General features: G+C 45.9%; 1 protein-coding gene across 1 annotated transcript in view; it reads left to right on the forward strand.

The window, feature by feature from the left end:
• The window catches only part of LOC121002847 (cytochrome P450 2C39-like), a 174,495-nt gene that overhangs the window by 146,797 nt on the left and 1,681 nt on the right, over positions 1 to 26,017 (forward strand). The window contains exons 8-9 of the mRNA XM_040434457.1: positions 12,059 to 12,246; positions 15,868 to 16,009. Of these exons, the coding sequence (XP_040290391.1) occupies positions 12,059 to 12,246; positions 15,868 to 16,009 (330 nt within the window). The remainder of the gene's footprint in view (positions 1 to 12,058; positions 12,247 to 15,867; positions 16,010 to 26,017) is intronic.

Below are 26,017 nucleotides of genomic sequence, written 5' to 3' on the forward strand. Positions count from 1 at the left end.
TGGGAAAAGTTGTCTTTTGCCAATATATTTCTCTCACCCAGCATGGGTATATGTAAAATGACACCCCAAAACACATTGCCCAACTTCTCCTGAATACGGCGATACCAGATGTGTGACACTTTTTTGCAGCCTAGATGCGCAAAGGGGCCCACATTCCTTTTATGAGGGCATTTTTAGACATTTGGATCCCAGACTTCTTCTCACGCTTTAGGGCCCCTAAAATGACAGGGCAGTATAAATACCCCACATGTGACCCCATTTTGGAAAGAAGACACCCCAAGGTATTCAATGAGGGGCATGGCGAGTTCATAGAAAAAAAAAATTTTTGACACAAGTTAGCGGAAATTGATTTTATTTATTTTTTTCTCACAAAGTCTCCCTTTCCGCTAACTTGGGACAAAAATTTCAATCTTTCATGGACTCAATATGCCCCTCACGGAATACCTGGGGGTGTCTTCTTTCCAAAATGGGGTCACATGTGGGGTATTTATACTGCCCTGGCATTCTAGGGGCCCTAAAGCGTGAGAAGAAGTCTGGAATATAAATGTCTAAAAATTTTTACGCATTTGGATTCCGTGAGGGGTATAGTGAGTTCATGTGAGATTTTATTTTTTGACACAAGTTAGTGGAATATGAGACTTTGTAAGAAAAAAAATAAAATTCCGCTAACTTGGGCCAAAAAAATGTCTGAATGCAGCCTTACAGGGGGGGTGATCAATGACAGGGGGGTGATCAATGACAGGGGGGGTGATCAGGGAGTCTATATGGGGTGATCACCACAGTCATTGATCACGCCACTGTAAGGCTCCATTCAGACGTCCGTATGCGTTTTGCGGATCCGATCAGTCTAACAGTGGATCCGTAAAAATCATGCGGACATCTGAATGGAGCTTTACAGGGGGGTGATAAATGACAGGGGGGTAATCAATGACAGGGGGGTGATCAGGGAGTCTATATGGGGTGATCACCACAGTCATTGATCACGCCACTGTAAGGCTCCATTCAGACGTCCGTATTCGTTTTGCGGATCTGATCAGTCTATCAGTGGATCCGTAAAAATCATGCGGACATCTGAATGGAGCTTTACAGGGGGGTGATCAATGACAGGGGGGTGATCAATGACAGGGGGGTGATCAGGGAGTCTATATGGGGTGATCAGGGGTGATCAGGGGCGAATAAGGGGTTAATAAGTGACAGGGGGGGTGTAGTGTAGTGTGGTGCTTGGTGCTACATATTGCTGAGCTATCTGTGGCCTCTGGTGGTCGATCCAAACAAAAGGGACCACCAGAGGACCAGGTAGCAGGTATATTAAACGCTGTTATCAAAACAGCGTCTAATATACCTGTTAGGGGTTAAAAAAATCACATCTCCAGCCTGCCAGTGAACGATCGCCGCTGGCAGGCTGGAGATCCACTCGCTTACCTTCCGATCCTGTGAACGCGCGCGCCTGTGTGCGCGCGTTCACAGGAAATCTCGCGTCTCGTGAGAGGACGCGCCGGCGTGTCCACTCGGAATGAAACAACTACCTCCAGGACGCGTCTGTGCGTACAGCGGTCCGGAGGTGGTTAAATTGCATCTGTGTGGGGTATGAGCAATGGGGTATTGGCCAATGGTCATCTGAGGAGAGGTGTACCTGTGTAGTGAGGTGACGGTACGGTATGGGGTGTACAGCTGGTTCGCCTCCACGTGGTGCACCCTGGGTTATGGTAAATGAACCAGCGAATACTGAAATACTGGAGGTCAATCATTACTTCTCATAAACTGGGTGTAAGTGAGGAGGTGGGGGGGGGGGACGTGATGGAGGGGGGTTTAAGGGGGGAGGGGGGGTTGGTGTGGGTTTTATAGAGTGGGATATACAGTGTGTAGCACGTAAATAGAGGTGCTATGTGCATATGAGAGATATTTGTCTGCTATCCATACCTACATGTTACAGACATTGTAGTGAGATGTAACCACTATAATTTGTGCCATAATCATTTACCGCTTCACACCCAATAATTAAACATGGATCAATCCTTATGCGGGCGCCGTGGCCACCTGCTTTGTGTGGCTGCATACACCCACGGCTCATGTCAGTGACCGTCAGTAATACAGATGGTGGACATTTAACTCATAAGATGTAGTGGTCACTTGTTAACTATAACAATACCAGCAATACGAATATTTTAGCAATAGTGTTGGATTCGAAATGCAACTAATATTTTATTGCATTGCAATTCCAGCTTTGAAGATTTTGCTATAGGTGGTATTGGTAGAATTACCAACTAATAAAACAAATATAGTTCTGTATGTCAGAATAGTGCATTATAAAAGTTGGATTCGCAATGTGGTTAATAATAATAGCAAATATTATCGCATTGTGATTACAAATTAGCACTGCTAGATTCAATATCAGTTAAGTTCGTGAAAGCGGACCCATTCCATTAGAGACCCAGCAGCAGCCTCAAGTCGAAATCGCAATGCGATTATTATAACTTGAATTAATCGCATTGCGATTTCAACTTAGACCTGGTTTACTATGGTTGGCTTGGTAGAATTAGCGAATATGACGAATGTATTCGTCATATTCCTCAAAACGAAGATAACAAAATATTCTCCATCTTCGTTATAGCTCCATATTCGTCAACTTCGCTAATTCTAGCAATCAAATAGGAAAGTTGACTATAGAGACAGCTAAGTTTTTAATTCGCTATGTGATAATATTACTTATCTTTTTTTTTTAATAAATAGAATTTATATTACTTGATTATTATAATGATTCTATTTATTAAAAAAAAAAGCAAAGTAATATAATCGCATAGCGAATTAAACACAGCTGTCTCTATAGTCAACCTTCCTATTTGATTGCTAGAATTAGCGAAGTTGACGAATATGGAGCTAAAACTAAGATGGAGAATATTTTGTTATCTTCGTTTTGAGGAATATGACGAATACATTCGTCATATTCGCTAATTCTACCAAGCCAACCATAGTAAACCAGGTCCAAGTTGAAATCGTAATCCGATTACTTCAAGTTATATTAATCGCATTGCGATTTCAACGTAATTCTCAAATCCGACAGTACATTCTAGTATGGAGGCGTTCCCATGGTGATGGGGACGCTCCATGAGCACAGAAGTCGGCAGAAGCGGCAACGGGCACTGACTGGAGCAGCCAGGAATCCTAAGGACAGGTAAGAAGTACTTTTGGGAAGTGGGAAAGAAAAAAATATAACAATAAAAAAAAAAATAATTAATAATAATATTCGAAATAGCAAATTTATAGCACTATATTCAAAATATTCTCGAATTAGCGAAGTGCCGATATTCGCAAAAAAAATTCGCTATTCGAATATTCGCGCTCAACACTACTGAATTCATGTTTGGAAGTTGGATTTCTGTTTTGGGGGGGTTTAGTTTTTTTTTTTTGGAGGTGTGGTCCTAAACTTTTGATCAGCTGAAAAACAGCCTGTTTCAGTTTATTCGTTGTTTTCATTAAATTGAATGCTCAAAAAATGTTTCGTCTCACTCCCATTTCTTCTTGTTGCATGTTGAAGCTCTACTTGGAACCTCATTAAGATCCAGCCATGCTGATTAGGATTTTTTGCCATTTTTCAAGTGGTCTTAAACTTTTGATCAGGACTGTGTGTGTGTGTGTGTGTGTGTGTGTGTGTATATATGTGTGTATATATATATATATATGTATATATAGTACAGACCAAAAGTTTGGACACACCTTCTCATTCAAAGAGTTTTCTTTATTTTCATGACTATGAAGGCATCAAAACTATGAATTAACACATGTGGAATTATATACATAACAAACAAGTGTGAAACAACTGAAAATATGTCATATTCTAGGTTCTTCAAAGTAGCCACTTTCTGCTTTGATTACTGCTTTGCACATTCTTGGCATTCTCTTGATGAGCTTCAAGAGGTAGTCCCCTGAAATGGTTTTCACTTCACAGGTGTGCCCTGTCAGGTTTAATAAGTGGGATTTCTTGCCTTATAAATGGGGTTGGGACCATCAGTTGTGTTGAGGAGAAGTCAGGTGGATACACAGCTGATAGTCCTACTGAATAGACTGTTAGAATTTGTATTATGGCAAGAAAAAAGCAGCTAAGTAAAGAAAAACGAGTGGCCATCATTACTTTAAGAAATGAAGGTCAGTCAGTCAGCCGAAAAAATTGGGAAAACTTTGAAAGTAAGGGCTATTTGACCATGAAGGAGAGTGATGGGGTGCTGCGCCAGATGACCTGGCCTCCACAGTCACCGGACCTGAACCCAATCGAGATGGTTTGGGGTGAGCTGGACCGCAGAGTGAAGGCAAAAGGGCCAACAAGTGCTAAGCATCTCTGGGAACTCCTTCAAGACTGTTGGAAGACCATTTCAGGGGACTACCTCTTGAAGCTCATCAAGAGAATTCCAAGAGTGTGCAAAGCAGTTCTCAAAGCAAAAGGTGGCTACTTTGAAGAAACTAGAATATGACATATTTTCAGTTGTTTCACACTTGTTTGTTATGTATATAATTCTACATGTGTTAATTCATAGTTTTGATGCCTTCATAGTCGTGAAAATAAAGAAAACTCTTTTTGAATGAGAAGGTGTGTCCAAACTTTTGGTCTGTACTGCTGTGTGTGTGTATGTATGTGTGTGTGTGTGTATATATATATATATATATATATATATAGAGAGATATATATATATATATATATATATATATATATATATATCTCTATATATCTATATATATCTATATATATCTATATATATCTATATATATCTATATATATCTATATATATCTATATATATATATCTATATATATATATATATCTATATATATATATCTATCACGTATATATAAAAATTAGTTTGTCTATCTGTCTGTCTAGACGTTCTTTATGGCGACCAAACGACTGGACCGATCTTCACTGTGTGCCAAATTTAGTGAAGATCGGTCCAGTCGTTTGGTCGCCATAAAGAACGTCTAGACAGACAGATAGACATCAGGTGTCCAGGAAGGTTTTAGACAGGGTATCAGCTCTCTAGGACGTACCGTTCCTGAGATATTCCCAAAAAATTAGCCCCCCCTCCCAATATAAGCCTGCAAGTCTTTTTCTTTAAATCCCAACTGCTATAAACAGTTTTACTCCATGTTTCCATAACAACCCAGCCATTTTTCTTTACTCCTTAAAGGGGAGGGCAATGTGGAGGTCACTGTTATTAAAGGGGCGGGAACTGTGGAAGTCACTGTAATTAAAGGGGCAGGTGCTATGAAGGTCACTGTTAAAGGGGCAGTCACTATTAATGGGGCGGTCACTGTTAAAGGGGCGGTCACTGCGAAAGTCACTGTTATTGGGGCGGGCACTGTGAAAGTCACTGTTATTGGGGCGGGCACTGTGAAAGTCACTGTTAAAAAAAAATGGTCAATGTTGAAGGGGCAAGCACTGTGAAGGTAATTGTTAAAGGGGCCAGCACTGTGGAGGTCATTTTTAAATGGGTGGGTGCTGTAGAGGTCACTGTTATGGGGGAAACTGTCGATATTTTTTTAATGACACATAGAAACTTTAAATTAAATAGATGAAATATACCCGTGCGAAGCCAGGTCCTTCTGCTAGTCATATATATATATATATATATATATATATATATATATATATATATATATCTATAAATGAGTTTCAGTCTGTCTGTCTAGACGTTCTTTATGCGCGACCAAATGACTTTATCGATCTTCACCACATTTGGCACACCGGTACATCAGGTGTGTACCACTAGTAATGTATTCTGTCGCGCTCATGTACCACTAGTAATGTATTCTGTCTCGCTCATGTACCACTAGTAATGTATTCTGTCGCGCTCATGTACCACTAGTAATGCATGCTGTTATGCTCATGTACCACTAGTAATGTATTCTGTCGCGCTCATGTACCACTAGTAATGTATTCTGTCGCGCTCATGTACCACTAGTAATGTATTCTGTCGCGCTCATGTACCACTAGTAATGTATTCTGTCGGCGCTCATGTACCACTAGTAATGCATGCTGTCGCGCTCAAGTACCACTAGTAATGCATGCTGTCGCGCTCAAGTACCACTAGTAATGCATGCTGTCGCGCTCATGTACCACTAGTAATGCATGCTGTCGCGCTCATGTACCACTAGTAATGCATGCTGTCGCGCTCATGTACCACTATTAATGCATGCTGTCGCGCTCATGTACCATTATTAATGCATGCTGTCGCGCTCATGTACCACTATTAATGCATGCTGTCGCGCTCATGTACCACTAGTAATGCATGCTGTCGCGCTCATGTACCACTAGTAATGCATGCTGTCGCGCTCATGTACCACTAGTAATGCATGCTGTCGCGCTCATGTGCCTCTGCCTCATGCTGCAGTTTTTGTCCAGCCGCCTCTCGGTCTGTTTGCTGTGCTGCGGCCGGATCTCTGGCTCGTCCCCATTATAGTGGGAGAGGACTTCTGGCAGCACACATGGGCTAACGTTAGTACGAATCCGACAGGTTGTTCCCATGCTGAAACAGCCTGCCAGATAGTGCTAACTAGGGTTGAGCGAACCCGAACTTGAGGATTTTTGGACCCCGGACGCGAACCCGAACATTTTAGTAAAGGTTCGGGTTCGGTGTTCGGCTATTTCTTAGCGCTTTTTGAAAGGCTGCAGAGCCAATCAACAAGCATTTAACTGTCTGACCTTAGAAGCCATCACAGCCATGTCTACTGATGACTTGGCTGTGATTGGCCAGTGCAGCATGTGACCCAGGCTCTATATAAGCTGGAGACACGTAGCGCTGCACGTCACTCTGCTGTGCTTAGTGTAGGGAGAGGATGCTGCTGGTGATTTCAGGGAGAGAATAGGAGAGAATCTTTGTTCAGAACTTGAATCTAACTCAGCGATCTACATACATTTAGTTGTGTGGGTGCAGGGCACAATCTTGTTACCCTGCCCTGAGCCCAGTGACCGAAAAAAATAACTTTTATCCGTCAGTTAGGTGGGCTGCGGCGGCCATTTTATGCAAGCTCAGTGCACCGGCACTGCATCTGAACTTTTGTGACGTTCAAATCCAAGCTTGAAATACTGCAGTAATAATCTGTTTTTCAAAAATCACCCTTTTTTGGGCAATATACAACATCTGGTGCATTTGCAGGATTAGTTAGTGTGCAATTAAGCTAGAAATACAGCCATAATTTTCTGGGTTTTTAAAAACACACTTTTTTGCCAAAATACCCAATTTTACAGCCCTTTACATACTGTGGTTCTATTCTGCTATTAATAAAACACCCATTTAGGGCAAGATCCTAAATTTGAGAAATATGAGGAGAGCGTCAAATAAGGGACAAGGCCCAGGTCGTGGTTCTCCTGGTGGAGCTCCTGTTGCAGGGAGAGGACGTGGTCGATCTGTGCCAGCTACACGCACAAGTGAAACCCCTTTCTCAGGTGCGAGTAGACGACAGAACCTGCAGCGGTATTTGGTTGGGCCTAATGCGGCTCTACGAATGGTGAGGCCTGAATAAGTACAGGCGATAGTAGATTGGGTTACTGACAGTGCCTCCAGTTCCTTCACATTGTCTCCCATCCAGTCTCCTGCTGAAAGATCAGAGTTGGCACCTGCAGCCAATGTCAATCAGTCTTTCACCTCCCCCCTTGTAAATCAGCCAAGCAGTCTGAGCCCCAAGTCATGCAGCAGTCTCTTCCGCTTTTTGATGACTCTGTTAGCAGGGTTTCCCAGGGCCATCCACCTAGCCCTGCCCCAGAAGTGGAAGAGATTGAGTGCACCGATGCCCAACCACTTATATTTTAAGATGAGTACATGGGAGGACAATCGTAGCACATCTCGGATGATGACGAAACACAGGTGCCAACTGCTGGGGCTTTCGAAAGTGTGCAGACCGACAAGGAGGGCAGGGGTGAAGACAGGGTGGAGGACGATGAGGTCCTCGACCCCACATGGAATCAAGGTCATGCGAGGGACCTATGTATTTCCGAGTAAGAGGCGGTGGTCGCACAGAGCCACCAGCACAGCAGAAGAGGGAGCAGGGTGCAAAAGCAGAGCGGCCGTCCTCTAGACAGTATGCCTGCTACTGCCCACCGCAGCCAGGGACCGAGCACGCCAAAGCCAGCCCCAAGGAGTTCCCTGATGTGGCACTTCTTCATACAATGTGCTGACGACAAGACACGAGTGGTTTGCACGCTGTGCAATCAGAGCCTAAAGGCATAAACTTTCTGCATGATCAGGCATTTAAGTGCGAAGCACGAGCTGCAGTGGAGTAGACACCTCAAAAACCAAGAAAGGTCTCTGGCTCCTCCTGCTTCCTTTTCTGCTACACTCTCGGCCTCTTCATCCACCTCTGGAGTGACAGTGCCACCTGCCACCCTTCAAACAGAGGATCTGCCAGCAACACCACCACCTGGGTCACCAAGCATCTCCACAATGTCCCACGGAAGCGTTTAGCTCTCCATCTCCCAAACACTGGAGAGGAAGAGGAAGTACCCCCCTACCCACCCGCAACCCCTAGCCCTGAATGCCAGAATTTCTAAATTACTGGCCTTTGAAATGCTGTCATTCCGTCTGGTGGAGACGGATAGTTTTAAAGGCCTTATGGGGGCAGCTGTCCCACAGTATGTCGTGCCCAGCCGCAAATACTTTTCCAGACGAGCCACCCCTTCCTTGCACAACCAAGTAGGGGACAAAATCAGGTGTGCAGTGCGCAACGTCATCTGTGGCAAGGTGCACCTCACTATGGATATGTGGACCAGTAAGCACGGTCAGGGAAGTTATTTCTCTATAACAGCACACTGGGTAAATGCAGTGGCGGCTGGACCTGAGGCGGATAGCAGTTTGGCGCATGTCCTTCCACCACCGAAGATTGCAGGGTGCTTCAGTTTGCCTCCTGTTGCTTCCTCCTACTCCGCTTCCTCATCCTCTACCGGCTCCTCATCCGGTCAGCGTAACACCTTCACCACCAACTTCAGCACAGCCAGGGGTAAACGACAGCAGGCAGTTTTTAAAACGTATCTGTTTGGGGGACAAACCCCCACACCGCGCAGGAGCTGTGTACGGGCCTTGAACAACCGACCGATGGTGGTTGGTGCCAGTGAGCCTCAAGCCCGGCCTAGTGGTGTGCGATAATGGGCAAAATCTCGTAGCAGCCCTGGGACTAGCCGGTTTGACGCACATCCCTTGCCTGGCGCATGTGCTGAATTTGGTGGTGCAGAGATTCCTTAAAAATTACCCCGATATGTCAGAGCTGCTGAATAAAGTGCGGGCCGTCTGTGCACGCTTTCAGCGTTCTCACCCTGCTGCTGCTCACCTGTTAGCGATGCAGCGTAACTTTGGCCTTCCCACTCACCGCCTCATATGCGACGTGCCCACAATGTGGAACTCCACCTTGCACATGCTGGCCAGACTGTGCGAGCAGCAGCAGGCGATAGTGGAGTTTCAGCTGCAGCACGCACGGGTGAGTCGCTCGGCGGAACAGCACCACTTCACCACCATTGACTGGGCCTCCATGAGAGACCTGTGTTCCTTGTTGCACTGTTTCGAGTACTCCACCAACATCTCCAGTGCCGATAACGCCGTTCTCAACGTTACTATCCTACTTCTATGCCTCCTTGAAAAACGCTGCTGGCGATTATGGAAGAGGATGTGGCACAGGAGGAGGAGGAAGAGGGATCATTTCGTAGGGTTTCCGGCCAGTCATTTACAAGTGGCTCCGAGGGTGGGTTCCTGCACCCACAAATACCAGGTACACTATTGTCCAGCCATGGCACAGTTCTGGAGGATAAGGAGGTGGAGGAACCATGTTCACAGCAGGGTGGCACCCAGACCAGCTCATGGCCATCACTGGTGCATGGCTGTGGGGATACAGAGGACACAGACGATACACCTCCCACAGAGGACAGCTTTTTGTTGCCTCTGGGCAGCCTGGCACACATCAGCGATTACATGCTGTAGTGTCTCCGCAACGACCGCTGAGTTGCCCACATTCTAACTTGTGCTGATTATTGGGTGGCCACACTGCTGGATACCCGTTACAAGGACAACGTGCCGTCCATAATTCCATCACTAGAGCGTGATCGTAAGATGCGCAAGTACAAGCGCACGCTGGTAGACGCGCTGCTGGTGGCATTCCCACCTGACAGATGGGGCACAGTGGAAGCACAAGGCAATGGCAGAGGAAGAGGTTGGCAACGCAGCTGGGGCACCGCCAGCACCTCAGAAGGCAGGGTTAGCATGGCTGAAATGTGGAAAAGCTTTGTCAGCACGCCACAACAACCAGCACCACCAGCTGATATGGAACGTCTTAGCAGGAGCAGCATTTCACCAACATGGTGGAGCAGTATGTGTGCACACGCTTACACGTACTGAATGACGGGTCTGCCCCCTTTAACTTCTGGGTCTCCAAATTGGGCACATGGCCTGAGATTGCCCTTTACGCCTTGGAGGTGCTGGCCTGCCCTGCAGCCAGTGTATTGTCTGAACGTGTGTTTAGCATGACTGGAGGGGATTATCACAGGTTATATTTCCCAATGTTTTGGGGTGTACCCTAATTTAAAAAAATTATTTTAAAACCAAAAAGCAGTGCAGGCTACCTCCTCATCCACCGCCTCCTCCACCTCCTACTCCATATGGACCTCGTCCTCACTTGCTATGCTCTTAACCCCATTTTGATGCCATTTGCAGCCCTCTAGCCCTTTCCATAACATTTTTACAGCTATTTTAGTGCTCAAAAGTTCGGGTCCCCATTGACTTCAATGAGGTTCGGGGTCAAGTTCGGCCGAACCCGTTGAACCCGAACATCCAGGTGTCCGCTCAACTCTAGGGCTAACATTAATGTGAAAGTAGACCAACATGTGCAGCAGCCATTTTAGAAAAAAAAAAGGATTCTTTACCACGAAACGCAAGGAAATTCGGATTCCTAGTGAATCAATTTTTCCTGAAATTTGGATCAAATTCCATTTCGTTTACTTTAGTTTTTTTTTTTTTTTTTTTTATCTTGAAAACCCTTTAATACACAAAGCTGCCTGCCAAAAAATAGATCAGTATGTGCCGTGGAACATGAGTGAGTCAGGAGAGATTCTGTAGCTCGGTAGGGAGAATCTAAGGCCTCCCAGGGCTTAGGCCTGAAGAGCAGCTGCAGTTGGATGTGCTCCTTACTGTCAGGAGGCTGTGGGGAACATGGAAGCTTCTGAGTCTATAGAAGCAGGTCATGCCATTTGCAGATTGACTGCAGACGTATTTATTTAAATGGGACCACAAGAGATGCGTCCAGCACGCCATGTTCTATCTGTATGTCCCTTCTGTCGCGCCCCCAAAAAAGTCCTATTGTTGCTCGTATTTGCAGACAAGAATAGGCATTCCTATCCTGGAGAAGGATTTTCCATTCTGCAAAAGTCTAAAGGCACGTATTCGGTATCTATGCTTTGCGGATCCGCTGTTTGTGGTCCACAAAAACGGATACGGTTGTGTAAATGATCCCCAAGACTGTTTTGGTTGGAGCAGACCTTACATTTATTTCCAACTCCATCCTTTATTAATTTAAGGGTCTGAATTTGTGCTTCTATAAAGACCAAAAGCCAGCGAAAAGATCATCTAATGCCCTCCAACCTCCTGCTCTATTAGTCACAAGACCAGACCCCCTTAAAAAATAAACCCCTAAACAGAACCCAAAAACAAACCATAAAAATGTGAAAATTGATGCAATACCGCCTAAATTAAAAAATTAAAGCCTGGAAAACTATTAATATAGATCTCAGACCCCGTAAAAACTACGACCCTATGACGCTCTTGAAGCTTTTTTTTCCTTTAATGACAAAGATTTATAATGTGCTTTTTCTTTCAGAGAAGTCAGTGTCTATGATCATATCTGTGTAGCTTCTTCAACAGCAACAGGTCCTTTAGGCATGGCAGCGATTCATTGGAAACAATAGAACTGCAATGTGCAAGAAATATTTGGGCACTTTAGGTGGCTATCCCCCTTGTGGCCATCCAAACCACCCATATGATAAACCATTATTGGTTCTGACTACTCATCTGGATGATCTGATCTTTGTCTCGCAGCTAAAGTTCATCAGGAGATAGATGAAGTAACCAAGTCCTTGCGTCCTCCAGAGATCGGGGACAAACCCCAGATGCCCTTTACAAATGCTGTTATCCATGAAACACAGAGAGTTGTCGACATTGCACCAACTGCATTTATCCATGCCACCACTGAAGAAGTCAAGTTCAGAGGTTACACCATCCCAAAGGTACCGATTAGAGATGAACGAATTTTATGTTATGAAATTCGTTCACGCTTCGTTTGGTGGTAAAAGCAGAATTGCGTTATGGATTTGGTTACCACGGACCATAATGCAATTCTATGACTCAATCCATAACTGAATGCCTTTAGAAGACTCCCCTGCATAACGGAAACGGGATGGATCCGTTTTGCAGGCCATTGACTTCTATTATGATGGAATAAATAACGATAGAATTGCGTTATGGTCCGTGGTAACAGAATCCATAACGCAATTCTGCTTTTACCAACAAACGAAGCATGTACAAATTTCTAAATATGAATTTTGCTCATCTCTAGTGCCGAGTATTCATAGCATTACAATCTAATGTCATTTTATCCGGCCGGAAGTGGTAGGCTACATTTATAAAAGAAAAATGAAAGAAAATAATGCCTTAACACAATAGATGCAAACATAATATATAGACTAAGCCCTCACTCTGATATGATAAAATCTGAGACTCTCATTCAATATATTTTGATGAAAACAACTCTACCCGCGCCAAGGTCATCTCAGTCAGGCAGGTCCTGCTCTAAACCTACCTATACAGTTAGTGCGCATTTGCCATGCCTATCCCACAGGTGACCTTGACTAGGTGGTACATATAGCTGTGCGTGCTCCCACAGGTGACCTTGACTAGGTGATACATATAGCTGTGCGGGCTCCCACAGATGACCTTGACTAGGTGGTACATATAGATGTGCAAGCTCCCACAGATGACCTTGATTAGGTGATGCATATAGCTGTGCGGGCTCCCACAGGCGACCTTGATTAGGTGATGCATATAGCTGTGCATGCTCCCACAGGCGACCTTGATTAGGTGATGCATATAGCTGTGCGGGCTCCCACAGGTGACCTTGGCTAGGTGATACATATAGCTGTGCGGGCTCCCACAGGCGACCTTGGCTAGGTGATACATATAGCTGTGCGGGCTCCCACAGGCGACCTTGGCTAGGTGATACATATAGCTGTGCGGGCTCCCACAGGCGACCTTGGTTAGGTGGTCCATATAGATGTGCGTGCTCCCACAGATGACCTTGATTAGGTGGTACATATAGCTGTGCGGGCTCCCACAGGCGACCTTGACTAGGTGGTACATATAGATGTACGTGCTCCCATAGATGACCTTGATTAGGTGGTACATATAGCTGTGCGGGCTCCCACAGGCGACCTTGACTAGGTGGTACATATAGCTGTGCGTGCTCCCACAGGTGACCTTGACTAGGTGGTACATATAGCTGTGCGTGCTCCCACAGGTGACCTTGACTAGGTGGTACATATAGCTGTGCGTGCTCCCCCAGGTGACCTTGACTAGGTGATACATATAGCTGTGCGTGCTCCCCCAGGTGACCTTGACTAGGTGATACATATAGCTGTGTGGGCTTCCACTGGCGACCTTGACTAGGTGGTACATATAGCTGTGCGGGCTCCCACAGGCGACCTTGACTAGGTGGTACATATAGCTGTGCGGGCTCCCACAGGCGACCTTGACTAGGTGGTACATATAGCTGTGCGGGCTCCCACAGGTGACCTTGACTTGGTGGTACATATAGCTGTGCGGGCTCCCACAGGCGACCTTGACTAGGTGGTACATATAGCTGTGCAGGCTCCCACAGGCGACCTTGACTAGGTGGTATATATAGCTGTGCGGGCTCCCACAGGTGACCTTGACTAGGTGGTACATATAGCTGTGCGGGCTCCTCTCTCATTGGTTGATTCAAGCACACAGAGGTAACAAGAAGCAGCACATTATATATGCAGGGTCCACTCTCCTGAATGTAGATGCCCAATTGTATAGTTAGGTGAGGACTTAGTCCATATATAATGTATGCGTATATTGTATAAATGTGGCCGGAGGAAGCCTTACAAATCTTCGGCTATGCCAGAGTGCACAGAGGTCCAGCAGGCTGTTCCAGCAGGGAAAAGGCTGCCGGATCTCGAAGCTAGTGTGCAGCTAGGCTTAGTAGCAAATTTCAAAATCGCTTCATTTAAAAAAAATCTGCGTATATTTTGGCTTCAGATGTAATTGGATCCCCTTTGAGAATTTCTTTTAAGGCTTCTCATAGAATTTTATTCTATTGCATAGATTGCATCGATCTCCAGCTCAGTTAAAAAGAATGGGGCTGAGAGGAACAGATTAATGCCCAAGGTGTAAAGAAGAACATGTAGGGCAGATACATTTGTTATGGAGATGCCCAGAACTGTTTAGATATTGGTTTGAAATAACTGCAACAATTAATAAGGTTTATGAATAGGGTTGAGCGAAGCCGTGCAAGTTCAGGTTCGGGACCCGAACTTGACCCAAACTTCACCCCGAACTCAGACCTCATTTAAGTCAATGGGGACCCGAACTTCACTTTATTATTTTCCGTTCTAACATGGTTATAACAGAAAATAATATAATTCTTAAAACAGAATGCTAAATAAAATATCTACTGAGGGGTTACAAATAAAAAAAAATGGATGAGGTGAGGTTTTTTTTTTTAACCTCTTAGTAGACCTTTTATTTAGCATTCAGTTTTAAGAATGCTATTATTTTCCGTTAAAACCATGTTCTAAAGGAAAATAATAAAATCACCCGAACTTCAGTGAAAAAGTCCGGGTTCGCTCAACTCCATTTATGAATATAAAATTAAAAGGGATCCAATTGTATGTATTTTGGGAGCTTTGGGACAATTAAGTATACCAAAAATAATTAAACTAGTGATGAGGAAGGTAATGTTTCAAGCTAGGTTGTTGATTTTGAACAAATGGAAAATAACGGAACCACCCACATACTTAGAATGGAAAAATGTGGTAGATGAAACGATGAAAAAAAGAAAAGGTTATATATCAAAATAAGGGGAAGAAGGAGTTACCGGTATACCTAAAGTATTGGAATCCATGGATCATCCAGGGCTAAATTATTACTATTTTTTTTATATTATTTTTTTCTCCTTTGTTTACATTAGCTGTCCCTTGTCTTGAGGGGAAGGGGGTGGAAGGTGGGAGGGGGAAGGGGAAAGGGGGGGGATTTCTTTTTATATGTATATGATGTGAAAAATCCCTAACCTGAGTGAATCGGAAGGGATATTGTTGTTTTAATGGATTTTCTATATGGAAATATTAAAATAAATAATAAAAAAAAATATGTGCTCAATAAGCGTACTTTCCAGCAGCATATATTTGGCTGTAAGTGTAGGGCAATTGCACATTGGATGGCTCACACATCATCTCAGTCACAGGAGTGATGGTGCTGATGTTACCTTTGAGTCTGATACTATGCCTTTGAGCTAGCGTTGTTAAGATGATTCATTTTAAAGCACCAGGGCACTGTACATGTAAAAGGGTATACATACATAATATTAAAACAAGTACTGACATACCAAAATGTGCTGAAGTGCTTAATTATTAACAGTAAATTGCAGCTGCTTTTTCGTCAATTAAGAGGCACAATTTTATATGTCCCTTTCTACAAACAAACTGGTAATGATGCAGTGAAAACTGCTTAATTGTAAATGATAGAATTTAAACTGCAGTGTCTCCAGCCAAATGTAGGCTGCTGGCGGGGCTGGGAGTAAGCCTATAAAACATGTCCTTTTCTGTTATCAGGGAACACCTGTGATTCCCTTCCTCACATCCGTCCTGATGGACCCTTCTCAATGGGAGACTCCAGATGAATTCAACACTGGGCATTTCTTGGATGAGGACGGACAGTTCCACACAAAGTTGGCATGTATGCCTTTTTCAGTAGGTAAGAGCTGAAACACAAAAATGTAACCAGAAATAAATAGAAGACTGAGGAACCATCTGTGAAGGGGACTTTACAGATGCAGAAGCTCTGGAGATATGCAGGTCTCCTCCTTCTACATTGTGTGTTTTCTAAATATATTTAATGCCCTTTTGAAGGGGGAGTGAGCAGCAGCATGACTAAGAGGGGACTGTCAGAGACTTCATAGATACATAACAGATTTATATCTCGGTATAAGTGCTAACTTCAAAACCAATACTGGTCAGTAACTCTCTGTAATGTCCTTCTTGATCCTTGGGCATCTGAGTGAGTAGGAGAAGATTAAGAAGCAGCTCCTCCTCTACTTTGTGTGTGTGCAGTGGATGGCAGTCTCCACCCACCATGTCTGACAGATCTTCAACCTAGATATTTAGAATGTACAGGGGAAATCTATTAAAAATACCAGATAACAGTGCCATAGTGGCCAAAAATGGTTACTCAGGTACACACCCATGCTATTGATTAAAGCAGAGTTTTTTGAAAGGTTAGGTATAGAGTTGAGCGAACACCTGGATGTTCGGGTTCGAGAAGTTCGGCCGAACTTCCCGGAAATGTTCGGGTTCGGGATCCGAACCCGAACCGAACTTCGTCCCAAACCCGAACCCCATTGAAGTCAATGGGGACCCGAACTTTTGGGCACTAAAAAGGCTGTAAAACAGCCCAGGAAAGAGCTAGAGGGCTGCAAAAGGCAGCAACATGTAGGTAAATCCCCTGCAAACAAATGTGGATAGGGAAATGAATTAAAATAAAAATAAAAAAAATAAAAATGAACCAATATCAATTGGACAGAGGTCCCATAGCAGAGAATCTGGCTTCACATCAGCAGAGAATCAGTCTCTTCATGCCATAGCAGAGAATCTGGCTTCATGTCAGCGCAGAATCAGTCTTCATGTCATAGCAGAGAATCAGGCTTCACGTCACCCACCACTGGAACAGGCCACTGTCACATATTTAGGCCCCGGCACCCAGACAGAGGAGAGAGGTCCCGTAACAGAGAATCTGGCCTTATGTCAGCGCAGAATCAGTCTTCATGTCATAGCAGAGAATCAGGCTTCACGTCACCCACCACTGGAACAAGCCACTGTCACACATTTAGGCCCCGGCACCCAGACAGAGGAGAGAGGTCCCGTAACAGAGAATCTGGCCTTATGTCAGCGCAGAATCAGTCTTCATGTCATAGCAGAGAATCAGGCTTCACGTTACCCACCACTGGAACAGGCCACTGTCACATATTTAGGCCCCGGCACCCAGACAGAGGAGAGAGGCCCCGTAACAGAGAATCTGGCCTTATGTCAGCGCAGAATCAGTCTTCATGTCATAGCAGAGAATCAGGCTTCACGTCACCCACCACTGGAACAAGCCACTGTCACACATTTAGGCCCCGGCACCCAGACAGAGGAGAAAGGTCCCGTAACAGAGAATCTGGCCTTATGTCAGCGCAGAATCAGTCTTCATGTCATAGCAGAGAATCAGGCTTCACGTTACCCACCACTGGAACAGGCCACTGTCACACATTTAGGCCCCGGCACCCAGGCAGAGGAGAGAGGTCCCGTAACAGAGAATCTGGCCTTATGTCAGCGCAGAATCAGTCTTCATGTCATAGCAGAGAATCAAGCTTCACGTCACCCACCACTGGAACAGGCCACTGTCACACATTTAGGCCCAGGCACCCAGACAGAGGAGAGAGGTCCCGTAACAGAGAATCTGGCCTTATGTCAGCGCAGAATCAGTCTTCATGTCATATCAGAGAATCTGCCTTCACGTCACCCACCACTGGAACAGGCCACTGTCACACATTTAGGCCCCGGCACCCAGACAGAGGAGAGGGTTATTCAACTTTGGGTTGCCCCGCAATATAATGGTAAAATGAAAATAAAAATAGGATTAAATAAGGAAGTGCCCTGGAGTACAATAATATATTGTTAAGGGGAGGTAGTTAATGTCTAATCTGCACAAGGGATGGACAGGTCCTGTGGGATCTATGCCTGGTTCATTTTTATGAACGTCAGCTTGTCCACATTGGCTGTAGACAGGCGGCTGCGTTTGTCTGTAATGACGCCCCCTGCCGTGCTGAATACACGTTCAGACAAAACGCTGGCCGCCGGGCAGGCCAGCACCTCCAAGGCATAAAAGGCTAGCTCTGGCCACGTGGACAATTTGGAGACCCAGAAGTTGAATGGGGCCGAACCATCAGTCAGTACGTGGAGGGGTGTGCACAGGTACTGTTCCACCATGTTAGTGAAATGTTGCCTCCTGCTAACACGTTCTGTATCAGGTGGTGGTGCACTTAGCTGTGGCGTGGTGACAAAACTTTTCCACATCTCTGCCATGCTAACCCTGCCCTCAGAGGAGCTGGCCGTGACACAGCTGCGTTGGCGACCTCTTGCTCCTCCTCTGCCTTCGCCTTGGGCTTCCACTGGTTCCCCTGTGACATTTGGGAATGCTCTCAGTAGCGCGTCTACCAACGTGCGCTTGTAGTCGCGCATCTTCCTATCACGCTCCAGTGTGGGAAGTAAGGTGGGCACATTGTCTTTGTACCGGGGATCCAGCAGGGTGGCAACCCATTAGTCCGCACACGTTAAAATGTGGGCAACTCTGCTGTCGTTGCGCAGGCACTGCAGCATGTAGTCGCTCATGTGTGCCAGGCTGCCCAGAGGTAAGGACAAGCTGTCCTCTGTGGGAGGCGTATCGTCATCGTCCTGTGTTTCCCCCCAGCCATGCACCAGTGATGGGCCCGAGCTGCTTTGGGTGCCACCCCGCTGTGAACATGCTTCATCCTCATCCTCCTCCACCTCCTCCTCCACCTCCTCCTCATCCTCGTCCTCCTCGTCCTCCAGTAGTGGGCCCTGTCTGGCCACATTTGTACCTGGCCTCTGCTGTTGCAAAAAACCTCCCTCTGAGTCACTTCAAAGAGACTGGCCTGAAAGTGCTAAAAATGACCCCTCTTCCTCCTCTTCCTCCTGGGCCACCTCCTCTTCCATCATCGCCCTAAGTGTTTTCTCAAGGAGACATAGAAGTGGTATTGTAACGCTGATAACGGCGTCATCGCCACTGGCCATGTTGGTGGAGTACTCGAAACAACGCAACAGGGCACACAGGTCTCGCATGGAGGCCCAGTCATTGGTGGTGAAGTGTGTCAGATCCGCAGTGCGACTGACCCGTGCGTGCTGCAGCTGAAACTCCACTATGGCCTGCTGCTGCTCGCACAGTCTGTCCAGCATATGCAAGGTGGAGTTCCACCTGGTGGGTACGTCGCATATGAGGCGGTGAGCGGGAAGGCCGAAGTTACGCTGTAGCGCAGACAGGCGAGCAGCGGCAGGGTGTGAACGCCGGAAGCGCGAACAGACGGCCCGCACTTTATGCAGCAGCTCTGACATGTCGGGGTAGTTGCGAATGAACTTCTGCACCACCAAATTCAGCACATGCGCCAGGCAAGGGATGTGCGTCAAACCAGCTAGTCCCAGAGCTGCAACGAGATTTCGCTTATTATCGCACACCACCAGGCCGGGCTTGAGGCTCACCGGCAGCAACCACTCGTCGGTCTGTTGTTCTATACCCCGCCACAACTCCTGTGCGGTGTGGGGCCTGTCCCCCAAACATATGAGTTTCAGAATGGCCTGCTGACGTTTACCCCGGGCTGTGCTGAAGTTGGTGCTGAAGGTGTGTGGCTGACTGGATGAGCAGGTGGAAGAAGAGGAGGAGGAAGCTGAGTAGGAGGAGACAGGAGGCAAAGAATGTTGCCCTGAGATCCTTGGCGGCGGAAGGACGTGCGCCAAACAGCTCTCCGCCTGGGGCCCAGCCGCCACTACATTTACCCAGTGTGCAGTTAGGGAGATATAGCGTCCCTGGCCGTGCTTACTGGTCCACGTATCTGTGGTTAGGTGGACCTTGCCACAGATGGCGTTGCGCAGTGCACACTTGATTTTATCGGACACTTGTTTGTGCAGGGAAGGCACGGCTCTCTTGGAGAAGTAGTGGCGGCTGGGAACAACATACTGTGGGACAGCAAGTGACATGAGCTGTTTGAAGCTGTGTGTGTCCACCAGCCTAAATGACAGCATTTCATAGGCCAGTAGTTTAGAAATGCTGGCATTCAGGGCCAGGGATCGAGGGTGGCTAGGTGGGAATTTACGCTTTCTCTCAAATGTTTGTGAGATGGAGAGCTGAACGCTGCCGTGTGACATGGTTGAGATGCTTGGTGACGCAGGTGGTGGTGTTGGTGGTACATCCCATGTTTGCTGGGCGGCAGGTGCCAACGTTCCTCCAGAGGCAGAGGAAAAGGCCGAGGCGGCGGCGGCAGCAGCAGAAGAGGCCGAGGCGGCAGCAGCAGAAGAGGTAGCAGGGGGAGCCTGAGTGACTTCTTTGTTTTTAAGGTGTTTACTCCACTGCAGTTCATGCTTTGCATGCAGGTGCCTGGTCATGCAGGTTGTGCTAAGGTTCAGAACGTTAATGCCTTGCTTCAGGCTCTGATGGCACAGTGTGCAAACCACTCGGGTCTTGTCATCAGCACATTGTTTGAAGTGCCATGCCAGGGAACTCCTTGAAGCTGCCTTTGGGGTGCTCGGTCCCAGATGGCGGCGGTCAGTAGAAGGCGGAGTCTCTTGGCGGCGGGTGTTCTGATTTTGCCCACTGCTCCCTCTTTTGCTACGCTGTTGGCTCGGTCTCACCACTGCCTCTTCCTCCGAACTCTGAAAGTCAGTGGCACGACCTTCATTCCATGTGGGGTCTAGGACCTCATCGTCCCCTGCATAGTCTTCCACCCAGTCTTGATCCCTGACCTCCTGTTCAGTCTGCACACTGCAGAAAGACGCAGCAGTTGGCACCTGTGTTTCGTCATCATCAGAGACGTGCTGAGGTGGTATTCCCATGTCCTCATCAGGAAAAATAAGTGGTTGTGCGTTAGTGCATTCTATCTCTTCCACCCCTGGGGAAGGGCTAGGTGGATGCCCTTGGGAAACCCTGGCAGCAGAGTCTTCAAACAGCATAAGAGACTGCTGCATAACTTGAGGCTCAGACAGTTTCCCTGATATGCATGGGGGTGATGTGACAGACCGATGGGCTTGGTTTTCATGCGCCATCTGTGCGCTTTCTGCAGAAGACTGGGTGGGAGATAATGTGAACGTGCTGGATGCACTGTCGGCCACCCAATTGACTAATGCCTGTACCTGCTCAGGCCTTACCATCCTTAGAACGGCATTGGGCCCCACCAAATATGGCTGTAAATTCTGGCGGTTACTGGGACCTGAGGTAGTTGGTACACTAGGACGTGTGGCTGTGGCAGAACGGCCACGTCCTCTCCCAGCACCAGAGGGTCCACTAACACCACCACGACCATGTCCACGTCCGCGTCCGCGTCCCTTATTAGATGTTTTCCTCATTGTTCCCGTTAACCACAATTTTGAGAGTGGCAAATTTGGGAATAGTTTTTCAACCCAGAAAAACAAGTGTGCTTTTACGGTCACTAGAAATAACTTGACCAGCTAAAACAGTAGAGATTTGGTTAAATAGAGATGTGAGGCCTGTTTTTTTTGCGCTGTGTGACAGGTATAGGTTTAATCACAGAATGACACTTCTATCAGCACGCTAGCGTGTGTCTTAGGTTTTTCTGAATGACACTATCACTAGCTTCAATGTAAGATATTCTTTTTGGGATAGATTTCAAGTAGGCCTCAAATACCAGAAACTAGTTATTTTGAGAATGGCAAATTTGGGAATGGTTTTTCAACCCAGAAAAAAAAAGTGTGCTTTTACGGTCACTACAAATAACTTGACCAGCTAAAACAGTACAGATTTGGTTGAATAGAAATGTCAGGTCTATTTTTTAGGCGCTGGGTGACAGGCTCAACTTGCCCCTGATGTAATATATGGCCAAAAAATAACCACACTGTTGATGGTTAAATGCACTTGGGTGACACAGGCTCAGCCTGCACCAGATGTAGTATATGGCCAAAAAATAACCAGCCTGTTGATGGTTAAATGCACTTGGGTGACACAGGCTCAGCCTGCACCAGATGTAGTATATGGCCAAAAAATAACCAGCCTGTTGATGGTTAAATGCACTTCGGTGACACAGGCTCAGCCTGCAGCTGATGTAGGATATAGCACAAAATAACCACACTATTGATGGTTAAATACACTTGGTGATAGCTTGTGCTGGCGCACCACAAGTCACAAAATGGCCGCCGATCACCCCAGAAAAAAAGTGATCTAAACGCTCTGGGCAGCCTCAAAAAAGTGAGCAAGTCAATATTAGCACTTCAATGATCCACAGCTGCAGATCGATCACAGAATGAAGTCTTTTGGAGGAGTTAATCTGCCTAATCTCGCCCTAACGTCGCAGCTGCAACCTCTCCCTATACTGATCATAGCAGAGTGACGTGCAGCGCTATGTGACCCAAGCTTATATAGAGGCTGGGTCACATGCTGCACTGGCCAATCACAGCCATGCCAATAGAAGGGAAGGCTGTGATGGCCTCTTGGGGCAAGTAGTATGACGCTTGTTGATTGGCTGCTTTGCAGCCTTTCAAAAAGCGGCAAGAAAGCACCGAACCCCGACTTTTACGAAAATGTTCGGGTCCGTGTCACGGACACCCCAAAATTCGGTACGAACCCGAACTTTACAGTTCGGGTTCGCTCATCCCTAGTTAGGTACACTGTAAAATTAAATTTGCTGCAAAATATTACTGCAAGGCCAACATAACCTGTAGATGGGCAAATACATGTAAACTAATTTACTACATATACGTTAAATGGAAAAAAATTATATTGCAGCTCCCCAGAAGCCTAAGTCATCACAGTGCTGCACAGAACTCTCACCCACAGCACCAAATACCGCAGTGCAGCACTAAATACTACCCCATCAGTGCATTGCAACATAAATTACTTTCCCTGTAGTGCCAAATGCAATGCACCACAAAACAGCTCCCCAGAAACAACAAATATCTCAGTGCAGCACAAAAACTGAACCACTCCAGAAGCCCCAAATGCCACAGAAATACCAGCCCAGAAGACCTAAATAAACATGCCAGTGCTGTACAACATACGTCCTCAGAAGTGCGACACCGAGACCACAGTGGAGCACAAAATAACTTCCCAACAATGGCAAACAAAACCAGAATGCAGCACTAAAAACACTACCAAAAAAAAAAAGGGCACATAGAAGGAACGAAGATAAAAATCCAATTTTACAATATGGTCTGTACATATAGTGATCAAAGTTCCAAGATCCTTAAACCAGTTTCAGACGAGCATGATCACTGCGGGAAACGTGGTCTGTGTGGGAGTGTGATATCCCATACTGAACACTGTTCCCATGACACATCCTGATGGCATTATAATTTTATAATTCTGTGTGTCCCTGCCGGACATTGGCTGTAATGAATTCAGTACAATTCAGTACAACCAACAAACACCTTGGCTGACTTATAGATCCAGGTTGAAAGGGCTTTGAATGACATATCACAGGAGGATAATATCCAGAGTGGCAGCCTGTAGAGCAGCGAGGGGACATGCCACCCAGTATTAATGTGACCCTGCCTCAACGTATTCCCTGCTGCAGAACCCAAAATAAAGCATCTGCAACCTTGGTTGTTTGATCATTGACCAAGTAACTCCAGTGGTTTTATACTTTGTCCACCTTGGCTCAATTACGTTTTCTATATGTTCTTTCATTTTCTGCTAGTCTAACTGTCCATCAATTCCAAACAAGTATCATATGAATATCCTCTCAGAAATGATACCTCAGCACAATCCTTTTCTCCAGAAATACCACAGGGCTGCACAAAATACCTCCTCAGCAACCCTAGACAAACTCTACAGGGCAGCACAAAATACCTCCATCAACCCTAGACAAACTCTACAGGGCAGCACAAAATACCTCCTCAGCAACCCTAGACAAACTCTACAGGGCAGCACAAAATACCTCCTCAGCAACCCTAGACAAACTCTACAGGGCAGCACAAAATACCTCCTCAGCAACCCTAGACAAACTCTACAGGGCAGCACAAAATACCTCCTCAGCAACCCTAGACAAACTCTACAGGGCAGCACAAAATACCCCCTCAGCAACCCTAGACAAACTCTACAGGGCAGCACAAAATACCTCCTCAGCAACCCTAGACAAACTCTACAGGGCAGCACAAAATACCTCCTCAGCAACCCTAGACAAACTCTACAGGGCAGCAAAAAATACCTCCTCAGCAACTCTAGACAAACTCTACAGGGCAGCACAAAATACCTCCTCAGCAACCCTAGACAAACTCTACAGGGCAGCACAAAATACCTCCTCAGCAACCCTAGACAAACTCTACAGGGCAGCACAAAATACCTCCTCAGCAACCCTAGACAAACTCTACAGGGCAGCACAAAATACCTCCTCAGCAACCCTAGACAAACTCTACAGGGCAGCACAAAAGACCTCCTCAGCAACCCTAGATAAACTCTACAGGGCAGCACAAAAGACCTCTGAGGTGCTGCTGGAGAAGTGCCAAACACATGCAGATGTAGACACCATGATTTTGACTAGATTAGGGCCAGTTCACATCACAGTTTATTTTTAAGGTTCTTCTGATCCATAAGAACGGAAAAATAAAGAAAAAGAAATCCTGTGTTTTAAGCATCTGTTACGCACATTTGTCATCTGTTTTAGCCATAACTGTCTGAAATCTGTTATTTTGCATGCAGAACTCCATCCTTTTTTTTCCATCTAAAATAACGGATCTTGGACAGAAATGGCTAAAACGGATGCCAAGTGGGCATAGCGGATGCTTCAAATACAGGATGTTTTTTTTTTTTTCCAATTATTCTGACAGATTAGAAGAACGTAAAAATTCACGGAGTGAACTCGCCCTTAGCGTGCTAATGCAACACATTGCAGTAATATAACAAATGTTGTAAAAGGGACCATCCTGGTGCAGCTGGTGTCAAAGTAAGGCCCCTTTCACACGCATTGCACCCACACTGAATCCAGACCCTTTCACTTCAATGGGGCTGTTCAGATGAGCAGTGATTTTCACGCATCACTTGTGCGTTGCGTGAAAATCGAAGCATGTTGTATATTCTGCGTTTTTTCACGCAACGCAGGCCCCATAGAAATGAATGGGGATGCGTGAAAATCGCAAGCATCCGCAAGCAAGTGCGGATGCAGTGCGATTTTCACGCATGTTTGCTAGGAGATGATGGGGATGAAAGCAACCCCGGACCCCATTAAAGTGTATTCACTGTATTATTTTCCCTTATAATATGGTTATAAGGGGAAATAATAGCATTCTTAATATAGAATGCTTGTTAAACTGAAGATTGAGGTGTTAAAAAATAAAAATAATTAACTTACCTGTTCCAATTGATCACGCAGCCGGCATCCTCTTCTTGCTTCTTCTTTCAGGACCTGCAAAAGGACCTTTGGTGACGTAATCGCACTTGCCACGTGGTGAGCGCGGAGACGGTAGCGCAGGTTCTGCTGAATGAAGATAGAAATCTTCTATCTTCATTCAGCAGGACCTGCGCTGACATCACCGCGCTCGCCACGTGGTGAGCGCGATTACATCACCAAAGGTCCTTTTGCAGGTCCTGAAAGAAGAAGCAAGATCCTTTCGGTTCTTCTGGGAGATAGTCTGGGAGCAGTGCACTCCCAGGTCCTGAAAGGCTTCCCCGTGCGGCATTAAGGGCAACCATTGGTTGTATATTAAATGCCCTGGTCTCACTGAAGCTGCTTACTGGGTCCTGAAGACTTACCTGTGTGGTGTTCAGAGGAGCCATTGGTTGCATTTGAAATCCCTTGCCTTTCTGAAGAAAACAAGGCCTTTAGAGCTATAGTTCCTATGGAGCCCTGCAATAGAAATTCAATGCAATGTATTTTAGATGAAATCTGATTACTTATTATAGTTACCTAGGATGACAAAAAAAATCCCTTATCCACATTTAAAATAAATACGCAATAAAAAAAAGTATCATGGGCATTATTGTATCCCAAAA

The sequence above is a fragment of the Bufo bufo genome, chromosome 5 (genome assembly GCF_905171765.1).
Source record: "Bufo bufo chromosome 5, aBufBuf1.1, whole genome shotgun sequence".
Lineage (NCBI taxonomy): Eukaryota > Metazoa > Chordata > Amphibia > Anura > Bufonidae > Bufo > Bufo bufo.